Source organism: Motacilla alba, unplaced genomic scaffold, assembly GCF_015832195.1.
Source record: "Motacilla alba alba isolate MOTALB_02 unplaced genomic scaffold, Motacilla_alba_V1.0_pri HiC_scaffold_35, whole genome shotgun sequence".
Lineage (NCBI taxonomy): Eukaryota > Metazoa > Chordata > Aves > Passeriformes > Motacillidae > Motacilla > Motacilla alba.
Window position 1 is genome coordinate 1,465,192 of NW_024037447.1, and position 14,422 is coordinate 1,479,613.

General features: G+C 65.0%; 2 protein-coding genes across 3 annotated transcripts; both read right to left on the reverse strand.

The window, feature by feature from the left end:
* Window positions 1–42: 42 nt before the first annotated feature.
* MTA2 (metastasis associated 1 family member 2) lies at window positions 43–11,210 on the reverse strand. Of its 2 annotated transcripts, none has more exons than XM_038126542.1 (18): window positions 10,830–11,210; window positions 9,787–9,854; window positions 9,599–9,692; window positions 8,657–8,774; window positions 8,487–8,550; window positions 8,258–8,375; window positions 8,076–8,178; window positions 7,896–7,995; window positions 6,504–6,692; window positions 6,352–6,426; window positions 5,883–5,938; window positions 5,673–5,770; window positions 5,110–5,249; window positions 4,319–4,547; window positions 2,750–2,839; window positions 2,180–2,331; window positions 1,259–1,407; window positions 43–474 (listed from the first exon to the last, which is right to left on the reverse strand). In XM_038126542.1, the coding sequence occupies exons 1-18, from the start codon at window positions 10,855–10,857 to the stop codon at window positions 303–305; spliced, it is 2,043 nt and encodes a 680-aa protein (XP_037982470.1). In that variant the 5' UTR covers window positions 10,858–11,210; the 3' UTR covers window positions 43–302. The 2 variants fall into 2 exon arrangements, with proteins under 2 accessions (XP_037982470.1, XP_037982469.1); XM_038126541.1 differs by having other exon boundaries at window positions 5,883–5,941.
* A 130-nt stretch (window positions 11,211–11,340) lies between these two features.
* On the reverse strand, window positions 11,341–14,416 carry EML3 (EMAP like 3). Its single transcript, XM_038126610.1, has 8 exons — window positions 14,374–14,416; window positions 13,933–14,000; window positions 13,542–13,630; window positions 13,096–13,193; window positions 12,915–13,002; window positions 12,365–12,463; window positions 12,162–12,292; window positions 11,341–11,660 (listed from the first exon to the last, which is right to left on the reverse strand). Exons 5-8 carry the CDS (start codon window positions 12,946–12,948, stop codon window positions 11,520–11,522), a joined length of 405 nt encoding a protein of 134 aa, XP_037982538.1. The 5' UTR covers window positions 12,949–13,002; window positions 13,096–13,193; window positions 13,542–13,630; window positions 13,933–14,000; window positions 14,374–14,416; the 3' UTR covers window positions 11,341–11,519.
* Between the last annotated feature and the right edge of the window lie 6 nt (window positions 14,417–14,422).

The following is a 14,422-nucleotide window of genomic DNA, read 5'->3' on the forward strand; positions in this document are numbered from 1 at the left end:
CGGTTCCCCCCCCCGCCCCCGGCGCCGTTTCGCGTCTCCCGCTGAAGAAAAAACTCATCGCGTTTATTTCCTGTCGCTACAGAACCGGGACAGCCCGAGATACAAAACCGGGGGCGTCGCTGCACGTACAAAAGGGGCCCGCGGGGGGGGAAGGGAGGGAGGGGGGGGGGGGGTTTGGAGGGGGGGAGGGGCAGAAAGGACCGCGGGGGGAGGGGCACCGGAGCCTCCCCACCACCCCAACCCCCCCCGCGAGGTTTTCGGGGGAAATAAAAAAAATACAAAAGGGTGGGGGGCCGGGGGGGTCAGTCCTCGAGCACGATGGGCTCCGAGGTGCTGGCGGGGTGGGGGGCGGCGGGGGGCGCCAGGGCCCCCCCCGGGCGCAGCGGGGGGAGCCCCGGTTTCACCTTCAGGGGCAGGTTGGGGCGCCGGGCGGCGCGGCGCAGCTCCAGGTGCGTCAGAGCCTTCCGCAGCGCCCTGGGGACGGGGGGACGTGAGGGTGGGGTCACCTCAGGGAACCCCAAAAATCCGCTGGGACCCCCCCGCGCTGCGAGGGGGCACGGTGCCGGTGTGGGCCCCCACGGGAAACGCCCCAAAATCCCCCTGCTGGGGTCTTGGGATACCCCCGGAATACCTCAGAGCCTGCCAGAGACCCCCAAAGCCCCTCGGGACCCCCCCCAGATCCCCTTGGGACCCCCGGAATCCCTTCAGGATTCCTCAAAACTCTTCAGAACCCCCCAAATCCCCCTCAGGACCGCCTTAAAACCTGCTCAAGACTCCCCAAACCCCCTCAGGACACCCCCAAATCCTTTCAGGGCTCCCCAAACCCCCTCAGGATCCCCTCAGGACACTTCCAGACCCCTCAAGACCCCCCCAAATCGCTTTAAGAACCCCCAGATCCTCTCGGGACCCCCCCAAACCTGCTCAAGACTCCCCAGGCCCCCTCGGAACCCACTTCAGGACTCCCCAAATCCCCTCAGGACTCACCAAACCCCCTCAAGACTCCCAAGATCGCCTCAGGCCGCCCCCAAACCCCCTCAGAACTCCTCCAAATCCTTTCAGGACTCCCCCAAACCCCCTCAGGACCCCCCCAAACCCACTCGGAACCCCTTCAGGACCCCCTCAATTCCCTTCAGGACTCCCCAGGCCCCCCTCAGGACCCCTCAGGACCCCCCAGACCCCCTCAGGACCCCTCAATTCCCCTCAGGACCCCCCCAGGACCACCCCAAGCCCCCTCAGGACCCTGCCAGCGCCCCCGTACCGGGTGTCCTTGGTGGCCACGAACACCACGGGGTTGGGCGCGTCCGCCGGGTTCAGCTTCTGCCGTTTGGTGCCGGGGGGGGGCGCGGGGCGCAGCGCGGCCGCCAGGGGGCGCCCGTTGGCGGAGAACGGCAGCGCCGCCGTCCCGACCTGCGCGGGAGCGTCAGCCCCGCCCTCCCCCCCGGCCAATCACAGCGCGCCGCGCGCGCCCGCCGGCCAATCGCCGCCCGCCCAGCGCCCGCGCGCGCGTTACCCAACCAATCGCGGCCCCGCCCCCGCCTGCACGCGCGTTAGCCGGCCAATCACGGCCCGCCGTGAGGCTGTCGGTCATTCCTAACCACGCCCCAAACCCATAATGTCCCTGTCAATCAACCTCAGTCCCCGCCCCATAAACTCTCACTGCACCAATCCGGTTTAACTCGCAGCGGCCCCGCCCACTGTCAATCACTCCCCCCCCGTCGATCACACCATCCCCCTGTCAATCACCCCCAATCCCCCTGTCAATCACCTGAATTCCCCTGTCAATCATGCCAAATCCCCCATCAATCACCCCGATTCCCCTGTCAATCACCCTCCATCAATCACCCCCATTCCCCTGTCAATCATTCCCCATCAATCCCCCCAATTCCCCTGTCAATCACCCCCAATCCCCCTGTCAATCACCCCCAATCCCCCTGTCAATCACCTGAATTCCCCTGTCAATCATGCCAAATCCCCCATCAATCCCCCCAATTCCCCTGTCAATCATTCCCCATCAATCACCCCCATTCCCCTGTCAATCACCCCCATCAATCACCCCCATTCCCCTGTCAATCACCCCCATCAATCACCCCCATTCCCCTGTCAATCATTCCCCATCAATCACCCCCATTCCCCTGTCAATCACCCCCATCAATCCCCCCCATCGCCCCCTGCCCCTCACCCTCATGCGGGGGGGTCGGTGGCCGTCTCCCCCCCCTTCGTAGCCCCTCTTGCCCCCCAGCCCCGCCAGCCCCCGGCTCTGGCTCAGCTGGTTCCGGTTGATCGGGGTCTTGGTGCCTCGGGGGGTCTTCGGCTTCAGGGGGGCTTGGGCAGCTGGGGAGGGGGGCAGGGGGGGTCAGGGGGTGTCCCCCCAATCCCAAAAATCCCCCAAATCCAGCCCTGAGCCCCCTCACCCCTACTTGGGGGGCACCCACCGCTCCTGGGGACCCCCCAGTCAGCCCCAGGTGGGGTCCAACACACCTGGAGACCCCCAGACTCACCTGGACCCCCCCCAGTTCCCCCAGGGACACCCCCAGACTCACCTGGACCCCCCCAATTCCCCCAGGGACACCCCCAGACCCCCCCCAATTTCCCCTGGAGACCCCCAGACTCACCTGGACCCCCCCCAAGCTCCACCAGAACCACCCCCTCCTGTATCCCCCCCCCCCCCCAAACACCTCCCCAACCCCCCAGGGATCCCCCAAACCCCTCCCCCGCCCCCAGGAAGCCCCCCCAGCCCCCCCGGGCTCACCCAGCTCCTTGACGATGGCGGCGAGGGGCAGCCGGGTCAGCGGGTGGATCTTCAGGGGGGCCTTGGCGGCCTTGGGCAGCCGGATGGAGCCTGGGCAGGGGCACGGGGGGCTCAGGGGGGGCAGAGACCCCCCTGCAGTCCCGGAGAAGGGTCCCAAACCCCCCTGCCCCCCTCCAGTACCAACACCCACATTCGGCCTTGATGGGGGCCCAAATCCCCCTTGGGTGGGGGTCCCAAACCTCCATTTTTGCCCCATTTTTCCCCCAAACCCCCATTTTTAACCCGTTTTCAACCCCCAAACCTCCCTTTTTCCTCATTTTCCCCCATTTCCTCCGCTCACACTCGGCCTTGATGGCATCGGCGTTGATGGGGGAATCCCAAACCCCATTTTTCCCCATTTTCAACCCCCAAACCCCCATTTTTTCCCTTTTTTTTCCCCCCAACTCCATTTTTAACCCCCAAAACCCCCTTTTCCCCCCATTTCCCGTGCTCACACTCAGCCTTGATGGCGTTGGCCTTGATGGGGGAATCCCAAACCCCATTTTTTCCCCGTGTTTTCCCCGAAACCCCATTTTTACCCCCCAAATCCCCCTTTTCCCCCCTTTCCCCCGCTCACACTCGGCCTTGATGGCGTTGGCGTTGATGGGGAAATCCCAAACCCCATTTTTTCCCCATTTTTAACCCCACAAACCCCCATTTTTCCTCATTTTCCCCTCATTTCCCCTGCTCACACTCGGCCTTGATGGCTTTGATGGGGGTGTAGAGATCCCAAACCCCATTTTTTTCCCATTTTCCCCCCCCCAAACCCCCCTTTTCCCCCCTTTGCCCCGCTCACACTCGGCCTTGATGGCGTTGGCGTTGATGGGGGAATCCCAAACCCCATTTTTTTTCCCATTTTAACCCCCCAAACCCCCATTTTTCCCCCCTTTGCCCCACTCACACTCGGCCTTGATGGCTTTGATGGGGGCGTAGGAATCCCAAACCCCATTTTTTCCCCATTTTTAACCCCACAAACCCCCATTTTTCCTCATTTTCCCCCATTTCCCCTGCTCACACTCGGCCTTGATGGCTTTGATGGGGGTGTAGAGATCCCAAACCCCATTTTTTTCCCATTTTTCCTCCCCCAAACCCCCCTTTTCCCCCCTTTGCCCCGCTCACACTCGGCCTTGATGGCGTTGGTGTTGATGGGGGAATCCCAAACCCCATTTTTTTTCCCATTTTAACCCCCCAAACCCCCATTTTTCCCCCCTTTGCCCCACTCACACTCGGCCTTGATGGCTTTGATGGGGGCGTAGGAATCCCAAACCCCATTTTTTCCCCATTTTTAACCCCACAAACCCCCATTTTTCCTCATTTTCCCCCATTTCCCGTGCTCACACTCGGCCTTGATGGGGGAATCCCAAACCCCATTTCTCCCCCATTTTCAACCCTCAAACCCCCATTTTTCCCCCCTTTGCCCGGCTCACACTCGGCCTTGATGGCGTTGGCGTTGATGGGGGAGTCCCAAAGCCTGTTTTTTCCCCGTTTTTCCCCCCCAAACCCCCCCTTTCCCCCCTTTGCCCCGCTCACACTCGGCCTTGATGGCGTTGGCGTTGATGGGGGCGTAGGGCCGGCGCGCGGCGCGCCGCGGCTGCAGCACGTCGCGGCACAGGCGGCGCGAGAGCCGCGTCAGCCGCGTGGTCTGCAGCAGGAACGTCTGCCGGTTCTTGGCCAGCAGCTTGGCACGGCTGGCGCTCGTCGTGTACGGGGACAGCGACTGCGCCTCGGGCCGCGACAGGTGACCCCGGGAGTGGGGCTCCTGGGGGTCAGAAAGGGTTAAAAATGGTCAGAAAAGCCCCAAATCCTCCCCAAATCCCTCCATGGTGGTGTATGGGGACAGGAGACCCCGGGAGTGGGGCTCCTGGAGGTTTATAGGGGGTTAGAAAGGGTTAAAAAACACCAAAATCCCTCAAACATCATCCACGGGGGTGTACGGGGACAGGTGACCCCGGGAGTGGGGCTCCTGGGGGGGTTAGAGAGGGTTAAAAACGGTTAGAAAACCCCAAAATCCCCCCAAAAATCATCCACAGTGACATATGGGGACAGGTGACCCCAAAAGTGGGGCTCCTGGGGGTCAGAAAGGATTAAAAAACCCCAAAATCCCCCCAAAAATCACCTACGGGGGCATAGGGGGACAGGTGACCCCGGGAGTGGGGCTCCTGAGGGATTTGGGGAGTCACAGGGGAGCCCACAAACCCCAAAACACCCCGGAGCACCCCACGGTCCCGTACAGGGACGGGTGACGCCGGGATTGGGGCTCCTGGGGGGGGCCAGAAAGGGTTAAAAACCCCCCAAATTGGGTTTTGGGTCTGGGGGCTCACCGAGGCGCTGCGGGTCACCCCCTCCAGCTGGGTGGGGGTCTTGAGCCCCCCGTATTTCTTCCAGTAGATCCAGCAGGAGGCGCAGAGGCGGCACTGCATGTTGGGGGGGCCCCAGGCGTACCACTGGGGGGACTGCGAGGCTGGGGGGGACACTGGGGTTACCGGGGGGACTGAGAGGGAGACCCCCAAACCCCGGGATGTCTCCAAGACCCCCCAAACCCCACCCCAGGATTCCCTCAAATGCCGGAGAGCCCCTTCTGGAAGCCCCCAGTTGCTGTTCCTCAAACGCCCAGACCACAACCCCAGGACCCCCCCAAACCCTTTGGGAACCCCTCAAAGCTCCCCAGGACCCCCCAAACCCCCCACGACCCCCCAAATGCCACCAGGAACCCCCAAATTTCCCTGGAACCCCCCCAGCCCGCACTGACTGCAGCAGCTCTCGCAGCTCAGCCCTTTCTGGAACCCCCAAATTGCTGCTCCCCAAACCACAGAGACCCCCAACGACCCCAGGACCCCCCTAAACCCCCCGGGACCCCCCCGGGACCCCCCCAGCCCGCACTGACTGTGGCAGCTCTCGCAGCTCAGCCCTTTCTGGAAGCCGGCCCCGTTGACGCCGGGTTTGGAGCCCACCGAGATGATCTGGTTGGGGTTGGGTTTGGTGCTGCAGGAAAAAGGGGGTGGGGGGGGGGGGTCAGAGGATTTTGGGGGGTTCCAGGGGGGTCTCCTGTGCCCCCCCAAGCCCGGCAGGGGGTCCCCAGAGCCCCCCCACTCACTAGGTGGGGATGTAGACTTGCTTCAGTTTGCTGTCGGCCTCTGCTGCCTTCAGCCTCTTCTGCGAGCAGGGAGGGGGTCACAGGGGGCACTGAGCCCCCCAAAACCCCCCAGATCAGCCCCCCCCAAACCCCCCCCCAAACCCCAGAGCCCCCCAAAACCCCCCCAAAACCCCCCAGATCAGCCCCCCAAAACCCCCCCGCCAAACCCCAGAGCTCCCCAAAACCCCCCAGATCAGCCCCCCAAACCCCAGAGCCCCCCAAAACCCCCAGATCAGCCCCCCAAAACCCCCCAGATCAGCCCCCCAAACCCCAGAGCCCCCCAAAACCCCCCCAGATCAGCCCCCCAAACCCCAGAGACACCCAGAAATCCCCAGATCAGCCCCCCAAACCCCTAGAACAACCCCAAACCCCCATGTCAGCTCCCCCAAACCCCCCCCCAAACCCCCCCGGCCCCCCTCCCAGCCGGTACCTGCTGGATGTAGCGGTCGGTGGTTTTCCACATGTAGTAGAACTGCACGATGCTGGCCAGCGACTTCCAGGGCAGCTGCACGCACACGACGCTGAGCTCAGAGGGGTCCCCGAGCCCCCCAAACCCCCCAAAAGGGGCTCCCCCCCACTCACAAAGTCCTGCCGGATGTCGTTGAAGTCCTTGCCGTACTTCTCCAGGGCCTCCTCGAAGAGCATGGCCTCGGAGGCCGACCACTCCTCCATCTCGTCCCGGCACAGCACCGGCCCCCCCTGCGGCACCAGCGTGGCCATGGCCCGCGCCAGGTCGTAGCCGTTCCTCTGCAGCGTGTCCATGGCGTGGAACTGGGGGAAACGGGGGGTACTGGGATGTACTGGGAGGGCTCCAAGGGGGATTTGGGGGGGTTTTGGGGGGTTTCAGGGTCCCCCCGTGGCACCAGCGTGGCCATGGCCCGCGCCAGGTCGTAGCCGTTCCTCTGCAGCGTGTCCATGGCGTGGAACTGGGGGAAACGGGGGGTACTGGGAGCACTGGGATGTACTGGGAGAGCTCTAACAGGGGTTTTGAGGGAGTTTTGGGGGGTTTTAGGGCCCCTCTGCGGCACCAGCGTGGCCATGGCCTGAGCCATGTCATAGTCATTGCTCTGCAGCGTGTCCATGGCGTGGAACTGGGGGAAACAGGGGGTACTGGGAGCACTGGGATGTACTGGGAGGGCTCCAAGGGGGGTTTGGGGGGTTTTGGGGGGTTTTGAGAGAGGTTTCAGGGGTTTTGGGGGGCTTCAGGGCCCCTCTGTGGCACCAGCGTGGCCATGGCCCAAGCCAGGTCGTAGCCGTTCCTCTGCAGCGTGTGCATGGCGTGGAACTGGGTGTACTGGGAGCACTGGGAGCTACTGGGATGTACTGGGAGAGCTCTAACAGGGGATTTGGGGGGTTTTGGGGGGGCAATGGGGTGCACTGGAGGCACTGGGATGTACTGGGGGGGCTCTAACAGGGGATTCGGGGCAGGCTCGGGGGCTTTTGGGGGCTCTAAGGGGAATTTGGGGTATCCCAGCAAAGCGTTGGAGACATTTAAAGGGGGTACAAAACCCCAGGAGATTTTAAGGAGATTTTGGGGTGTCCTAGCGGAAAATAAAAAATCCTAAAGAAGTTTTCGGGGTGTTCCACTTGAAAGTGAAAAGTTCTGAAAAGGTTTTGGGGTGTCTCAGTAGAAAACAGGGGATTCTAAAAACTTTTAGGGTGTCTCAGTTGGGAAATGGGAAATCTAAAGAGATTTTCGGGTGTCCCAACGGAGCACAAAGAGTTCTAAGAAGTTTTGGGGTTCCCCAGTGAGAAATGCAAGGTTCTAGAAAGGTTTTGGGGTGTCCCAGTGGGAAATGGGGGGTTCTGAGGAGGTTTTGGGGTCTCCCAGTGGAGATCCAAGCTCCGGGGGAGTTTCTGGGCTCTCCCAGCAGGAAATGGGGGGGTTCTAAGGAAGTTTTGGGGTGTCCCAGCGGGACCCGAGGGCTCCAGGGGAATTTTGGGGTGCTCGGTGGGCTGGGGGATCCCCCTCACCAGGGTGATGTCCCGCGAGGCCGCGGCCGCGCTCATGTGCAGGCTGGGCTGGCGGATGGAGCTGCTGCAGTCCAGCGCCCTGGCAAACGTCCCCACGGCCCTGGGGGGGGACACGGGGGGGTCAGCGGGGTCCCCCCAATCCCCCCGGACCCCCCCCAGCTGCCCCGGTGCCCCCCTCACCGAGCCACCACCAGGAACTGGTCGATCTGCCGGTCCGTCAGGGGGTTGTCGGGGTCCCACACCTTCATCTCCATCTTCTGCTGGTTCCGGTTGTCCGACTCACCTGGGGGGGGTTTGGGGGGGCTCTCAGGGTGAACCCCCCCATTCTGCACCCCCCGCAGCCCCCCCCGAACCCCCCAAACCTTCGGCCAGGCGCTCGGGGATCTCGGCCTGGTACTTGCAGCCCACCCTGATCTCGCCCTGGTCCGCCAGCAGCGTTTTCTGCACGGGGTCGAACACCAGCGAGTAGAAGAAGCAATCCTGTGGGGAGGGGGCACACGGGGGGGCTCAGCGGGGTGGGGAGGGGGCTCAGCGGGGGGAGGACACCCCCAAAACCCCCCCCAGACCCGTTGTGGGGCACGCGGAGCTCACCTCCTTCTCCAGGTACTGCCCCAGGATGTCGGTCTCGTTCAGCAGCGTCACGCTGCACTTCCCCCTGCAGGGAACAATCGGGGAGGGGTCACCCCAAAACCCCTCCCCAGGCACGGGAAGCCCCCCCAGACCCTTTTCCCTCCCCCCCGAAGGTTTTTCGGCCCCGGTACCGGATGTGGGTGGCCGGGAGGGACTCGAACTGGCGGGACAGGAACAGCTCCCGGTGCTTGAGCTGGTGCCGCTGCTGCTCCGTCATCGGCGGCTGCTTCGACTCCTCCTCGAACTCGCCTGGGGGGGCCGCGGGGGGGTCACACCGGGGTGTCCCCCCCCCAAAAATCCAGCTGGGAGGGCCATTGTTCTCCCAAAAACCCCCTCCGGGCTCTTGGCAACGGCCCCGAGGAGGGGGAGGGGAAAAAGGGGGAGGGGCCGTGGGAGGGTGGAGCACCCCAGGAAAGGCAGGACCCCCCCAGGAGGGGCAGGACCCCCCCCAGTTTGATGGGGAGGCAGGTTGGGGTTCAGTCTTTTATCTGTGAAGCCCCCCCAAAATCAGCCCAAGGGTGGTGGAGAGAGACAGAGCAGCCCCAAGCCCCCCTCAAAGTGGGGGTGCTGCTTTGGGAGGGGTCACGGACCCCCCCCAGCACCCCCAAATTATCCCAATAACGTCAAACAGCTCTCCCCAAAATCTGGGGGCACCCCATTGCGATAGGTGGGTCACAGACCCCCCCCCCCCAAATTCCTGAACCCCCGAAACAGGAACAGCACCAATGCGAGATCTGCCCCCCACCCCCTCCAAACCCCCAAAAAACCCCAAAAATCCCCTCAAACCCCCCAAAATTCCTGAACCCCCAAAGCAGGACCAGCACCGCCCCCAAGCCCCCAACCCCCCAAAAAACCCTTCAACAACCCCCAGAACCCCCGAAATTCCTGAAACCCCAAAGCAGGACCGACACCAATGCTGCTCCACCCCCCCCCACCCCTCTTCAAAGCCCCCTAAAACCCCCCAAAACCCCTCGAAAACCCCCAAAACCCCCGCCCACGGGCACTGCTGTCGGCCTGGCTTTTGAAGCTGCCCCCAGAAGCCCCCCAGAAGCCCCCCAGAAGCCCCCGCTCACGGGCGTTGCTGTCGGCCAGGCTGTTGAGGCTGCTGGAGATGTCGCGCCGCCGGAACAGACAAACCACCTTGGCCTCCACGTTGCCATTGGCCGTCTGGGGAGGGGGCACAGGGGTCAGGGGGGGTCCCCGGGATTGGGGACCCCCCTCCAGGAGTGGGGGGACCCCCAGGAACGGGGGAGGGTCTCACCTTGTTGAGCTCCTCGATGCGCCGCACCAGGTAGGGGTTGCTGGAGGAGTTCTCGAAGTAAACGTAGTCTGGGGGGAAAAAAAGGGGGGCAAAAATTGGGGTGGGGGACACGAAGGGAAACCCCCTCCCCAAAAATCCCTGTCCTTGAATGTGGCAGGATTCCTCTTCTTTTCACTCCCAAAAACCCCCCAAAAAATCTGGGGGGGGGGGGTTACACAGACAGATGTTCCCCTCATGGGGGTGGGGGGGAAAGGACCCCCCGCATTTCCCCCCCCCAGCCCCCCATTACAGACCAGGGGTCCCCCCTAGCACAGACCCTCCCCTCACAGATATGGGGACTGAACCCCCCATAAAAAATCCGGGGTTCCTCCTCCTGGGGTTCTCCTCTCATCCAAGGCCCCCCATTTTCACTTTGGATTATGGGGAGGGGACATCTTGCACCTCCACGCCTCAGGATTTGGGGCTCCCCCCCCATGGACCCCTCAAGGGACCCTCCCCATTTCTGGGACTTCCTTTTCCTCACAGACCCCCAAGTCCCCTCACGAACACCCCAAATCCCCTCAGGGACCCCCTTAACCCCCTCACGGGATCCTTTCCTTCTCGGAACCCCCCAAAAATCCCCTCACGGGACGCCCCCCTATTTCCGGGACCCCTAAATTCCCGCACGGGACCCTCCCCCCCTTATTGCCTCACAAGAAACCCCTGCTATTCCCGGGACCCCCAAATTCCCTCACAAAACCCTTTCCCCCTTTCCGGGACCCCCAAACCTCCTCACGGACCCCCCCCCGCCCTTTCCGCTGTGGGACCCCCCCCCCCACTCCCCTCACGCCTCCCCCTTCCCGGGACCCCTCACGGACCCCCCTTAACCCCTCACGGACACCCCCCAAACCCCCTCACGGCCCTTCCCGCGCCTCACGGAACCCCCAAATCCCCTCACAGATCCCCCCTCCCGCTTTCCGGGACCCCCCAAATCCCCTCAGGGGCACCCTCCCGGCTCCTCCTGGCCGTCCCTCCCGGCGGCCCGCGACCCCCGGCGCGCTCACCGCCGACGCGGTACATGTTGGCCGCCATGGCCGCTCGCTCGGCCGCGCTACCCCCGGGCCCGGCCCCGGCCGCGCTTCATCGCCGCTCCCGCCGCCTCCGCGCCGGCACGGCCGGTTCGGAGCCCTTCGGGCACCTCCGGAGAGGCTTCGGGCACCCCCGGAGACGTTCGGCAACCTCCGGCAGGGCCTCTCGGGCACCTTCGGAGAGGGTTTGGGCACCTCCGGAAAGGCTCGGCTATTGCCGGAATCGTTCGGGCACCTCCGGCGCGGGTTCGGCGCCGCCTCGGGCGCTTCCGGAGCGACCTCGGCACTTTCCGGCTCGGCTTCGGGAAAGCCTCGGCTCGGCCTCGGCTCTCTCCGGCACTCCTCGGCTGAACCTCGGCTCTTTCCGTAAGGCGCTCGGCGAGTTCCGCCAGAACCGGAAAGGCGCCGAGGGCGGGCAGGAGGAAGAACCCGCGGCGCTTCCGGGAAGCGGCGGCGATTCGGGCGCGGAGGAAACGGCGGGGCCCTGCCCTGACCCCAAGGCTTTTATTGACGCCTCTCACAGTGTGCAGCGCGAAAAAAAACGCGGCCGGGAGGGAGGAAGGCTTGAACCGCCCCCCACCCCGCGCCGCTCTTTGGTCCCAGGAAGGAAGGGGGGAAAGGGAGGAGGAAGCAGCGAGGAAGAGGAGGCGGCGGCGGCGCGGGGGCTCAGCCGCTGTCGCCGGGCAGCACGCGCCACTGGAAGACGCTGGTGTCCTTCCCGCCCAGCGACACCAGGTGCCCGTCGTCGTGCGTGAAGCGCACGTTGGTCACGTGGCTGCCGTGCCCGCCGTACACGTGACTGGGAGCCTGTGAGGGACGGGGACACGTGAGTGCGGGGTCACGTGGCCTCACGCGCCCGCACGGCCACGCCCACCTCGAAGTGGGACCCCCCCCCCCCCCCCCCCAAAATTGGGGTCTGGACACCCCCCCCCCCAATACTCCAAAATTGGGGTCTGGACCCCCCCCCAGTATCCCTAAATTGGGGTGTGGAGACGCCCAATATCCCTAAATTGGGGTGTGGGGACCCCTCAAAGTCTGGACCCCTCCCGAAACCCCTAAATTGGGGTGTGGGACCCCCCAAAACACCCAGCCTGTGAGCCTGGAGACCCCTGGACCCCCCCTGACCCCCCAAATCTGGGACCCCCAAAACCCCCTGCCCATCCCCCCAGGAAGCCCCCCAGGAAATCGAGGGTCGGGGAGGGGCGCCAGGTGAACCTCGCAAAACCCCCTTGACCCCCCCATCTGGGACCCCCCATCGGGGTCGGGGACCCCCAAGAGACCCCCCCCCCCCCGAGACCCCGTGCCCACCTTGGGCCGGGCGCAGGGGTACTGGAACAGGTGAACCTTGCAGAAGTCGTCGGCCACGGCCACCACGCGCTCGTGGTGCGAGCGGCACAGCGAGTTGATGTCGGTGCCGTCGGAGCCGTCCGGCCACACCCCTGGGACGCAGCGGGGGGTCAGGGGGACCCCAAAACCCCCCCCCGGGCACCCCCCCGAGCCCCCAGACCCACCGAAGACGTGGAAGCCCAGCACGCAGGTGTAGGAGGCCCACTCCCGGTCGCGGCTCTCGAAGCGGTTCCGCAGCAGCTTGCAGCCCCCGGCCACGTCCCCTGCAAGGGGGGAGAGACCCCCACCCCAAATTTGGGGTTGGGGGATGGGAGAGAGGTTCACCCCCAAAATGTGGGGTGGGGGGGGGGGCTGTGAAATCGCTTCAAAATTTGGGGAGCAGGGCAGTGAAAGGCACCCAAAATTTGGGGGGAGGAGGGGGGAGGGAAAAGGGAAACCCCCAAAAAAAATTTGGGGAGGGGGAGCAGTGAAAAGCCCCCCAAAATTTGGGGAGGGGGTCCTGGCAGGGTCAGGGGGGTTCTGGAAGGATCAGGAGGGTCCTGGCAGGGTCAGGGGGGGTTCAGGAAGGATCAGGAGGGTCCTGGTCAGGGGGGGTCTGGAAGGACAGGGGGGTCCTGGCAGGGTCAGGGGGGTCCCAGGAGGGTCAGGCAGGTCCTGGCAGGGTCCGGGGGTCCCGTCAGCCCCAGGGGGAGCCCCCCAAGCCCCCAGACTCACAGTAGAGGATCTCATAGTCCCCCGAGTTGGACATGATGAACCGCCCGTCCTTGGACCAGTCCAGGTGGGTGATGAAACTCGAGTGACCCTGGGGGCGGGGGGGGGGGGTCACGGGGGGGCCGGGGGGGTTCGGGGACCCCCGGAGCTCCCCCCCGGAGCCCCCCAGAGCCCCCAGACTCACGGTGCAGCGGCCGAAGCGGCTGAACTTGCGGCCGCCCTCGGCCACGCTGTAGATGTAGATGAAATTGTCGTGGGAGCCGATGGCCAGGAAGGAGCCGTCTGCGGGGGGACACGGGGTTGGGGGGGGACACACCCTGGGGGGGGGGGGGGGTCCCACAGACTGGGGGGGGTTACACAGACTGGGGGGGGTCACACAGACTGGGGGGGCGCGGGGTTGGGGGGGTCCCACACATTGGGGGGGTCTGCACAGGGGTCTGTTTGGGGGGGTCCCATCCAAGGCAGGGATTGGGAATGGGGACACCCCCCCCATGGCTGGGGACACTTCGGGGAGAGGTCAGGGACCGGTCAGGGACAGTTGGGGACAGTTTAGGGACAGGTCAGGGACACTTTGGGGACAGTTGGGGACACTTTGGGGACACTTTGGCTCGGGGGACGCGCGGGGCTCACCCGGTGAGAAGCGAACCACCGAGAGCTGCTCGTTGCCGTCCGAGCCCCCGGCCAGGAGCTGCCGCGTGCCCGCGTCCAGCACCAGCCACCTGCGGGGACACCGGGGACACGGGGGACACGGGGGGACACCGGGGGATGTGGGGACACCGGGGACACGGGGGGACATGGGGGGACAGGGAGACACCGGGGACAGGGATGACACCGGGACATGGGAACAGGAAGGGACATGGAGACACAGCAGGGACACAAGGGGGACACGGGGACCATGGGCACTGTCCCCGTGTTTCCTTGTCCCCGTGTCTCCTTGTCCCTGTGTCCCCCCCATATCCCTGTGTCCCCCCCGTGTCCCTGTGTCCCCCCCGTGTCCCCCTGTCCCCCCGGTGTCACTCACCGCCCCGTCAGCAGCCCCACGGCCACCACGTGTCCCCCGGGGTGGAAGTCGGCGCAGAGCCCGGTGTCCTGGGGGTGGGGAGGGGTCACGGAGGGGACAAAGGGACCCCGGGACCCCCCCAAAGCCCCAGACCGGGGGTACCCCCCAAACCCCCGCACCCCAAACCGGGCTCCTGCGCCCCCAGCCCGGGTGTGCTCCTGGTCCCTTGTCCCCAGAGCACCCCCCAGACCCCCCAAAGCCCCCCCAACCCCCCAAATCTCACTCCTGACCCCTCCCCAGACGCCCCCTCCCCATTTCGGGGTCCCAGCCACCTCCAGCGCCAGGCTCCAGCCAGGGTGTGCTCCCCAGAGCTCTGTACCCCCATTACAGACCCAAACCCCCCCAAATCTCACTCCTGGCCCCCCCGGGGTGTCCCCCTCCCCAGTTGGGGGTCCCAGCCACCTCCAGCGCCAGGCTCCAGGCCAGCGCGTGCTCGCGGCCGTCCCACAGG

Bases quoted from the DNA above. Each gene is read 5' to 3' on its own strand.
- MTA2 (XM_038126541.1), bottom strand. From the start codon at position 10,857: ATGGCGGCCAACATGTACCGCGTCGGCG. The intron at 8,775-9,598 runs GTGAGCGGGGGC...CGGCCCCCCCAG, and splicing joins CCTGGCCGACAGCAACGCCC to GCGAGTTCGAGGAGGAGTCG. The intron at 4,548-5,109 runs GTGAGCCCCCAG...TCTGACCCCCAG, and splicing joins GGGTGACCCGCAGCGCCTCG to GAGCCCCACTCCCGGGGTCA.
- EML3 (XM_038126610.1), bottom strand. From the start codon at position 12,948: ATGTCCAACTCGGGGGACTATGAGATCCTCTACT. The intron at 12,464-12,914 runs GTGAGTCTGGGG...CCCCCCTTGCAG, and splicing joins GGACTATGAGATCCTCTACT to GGGACGTGGCCGGGGGCTGC. The intron at 12,293-12,364 runs GTGGGTCTGGGG...GCTGCGTCCCAG, and splicing joins GCTGGGCTTCCACGTCTTCG to GGGTGTGGCCGGACGGCTCC.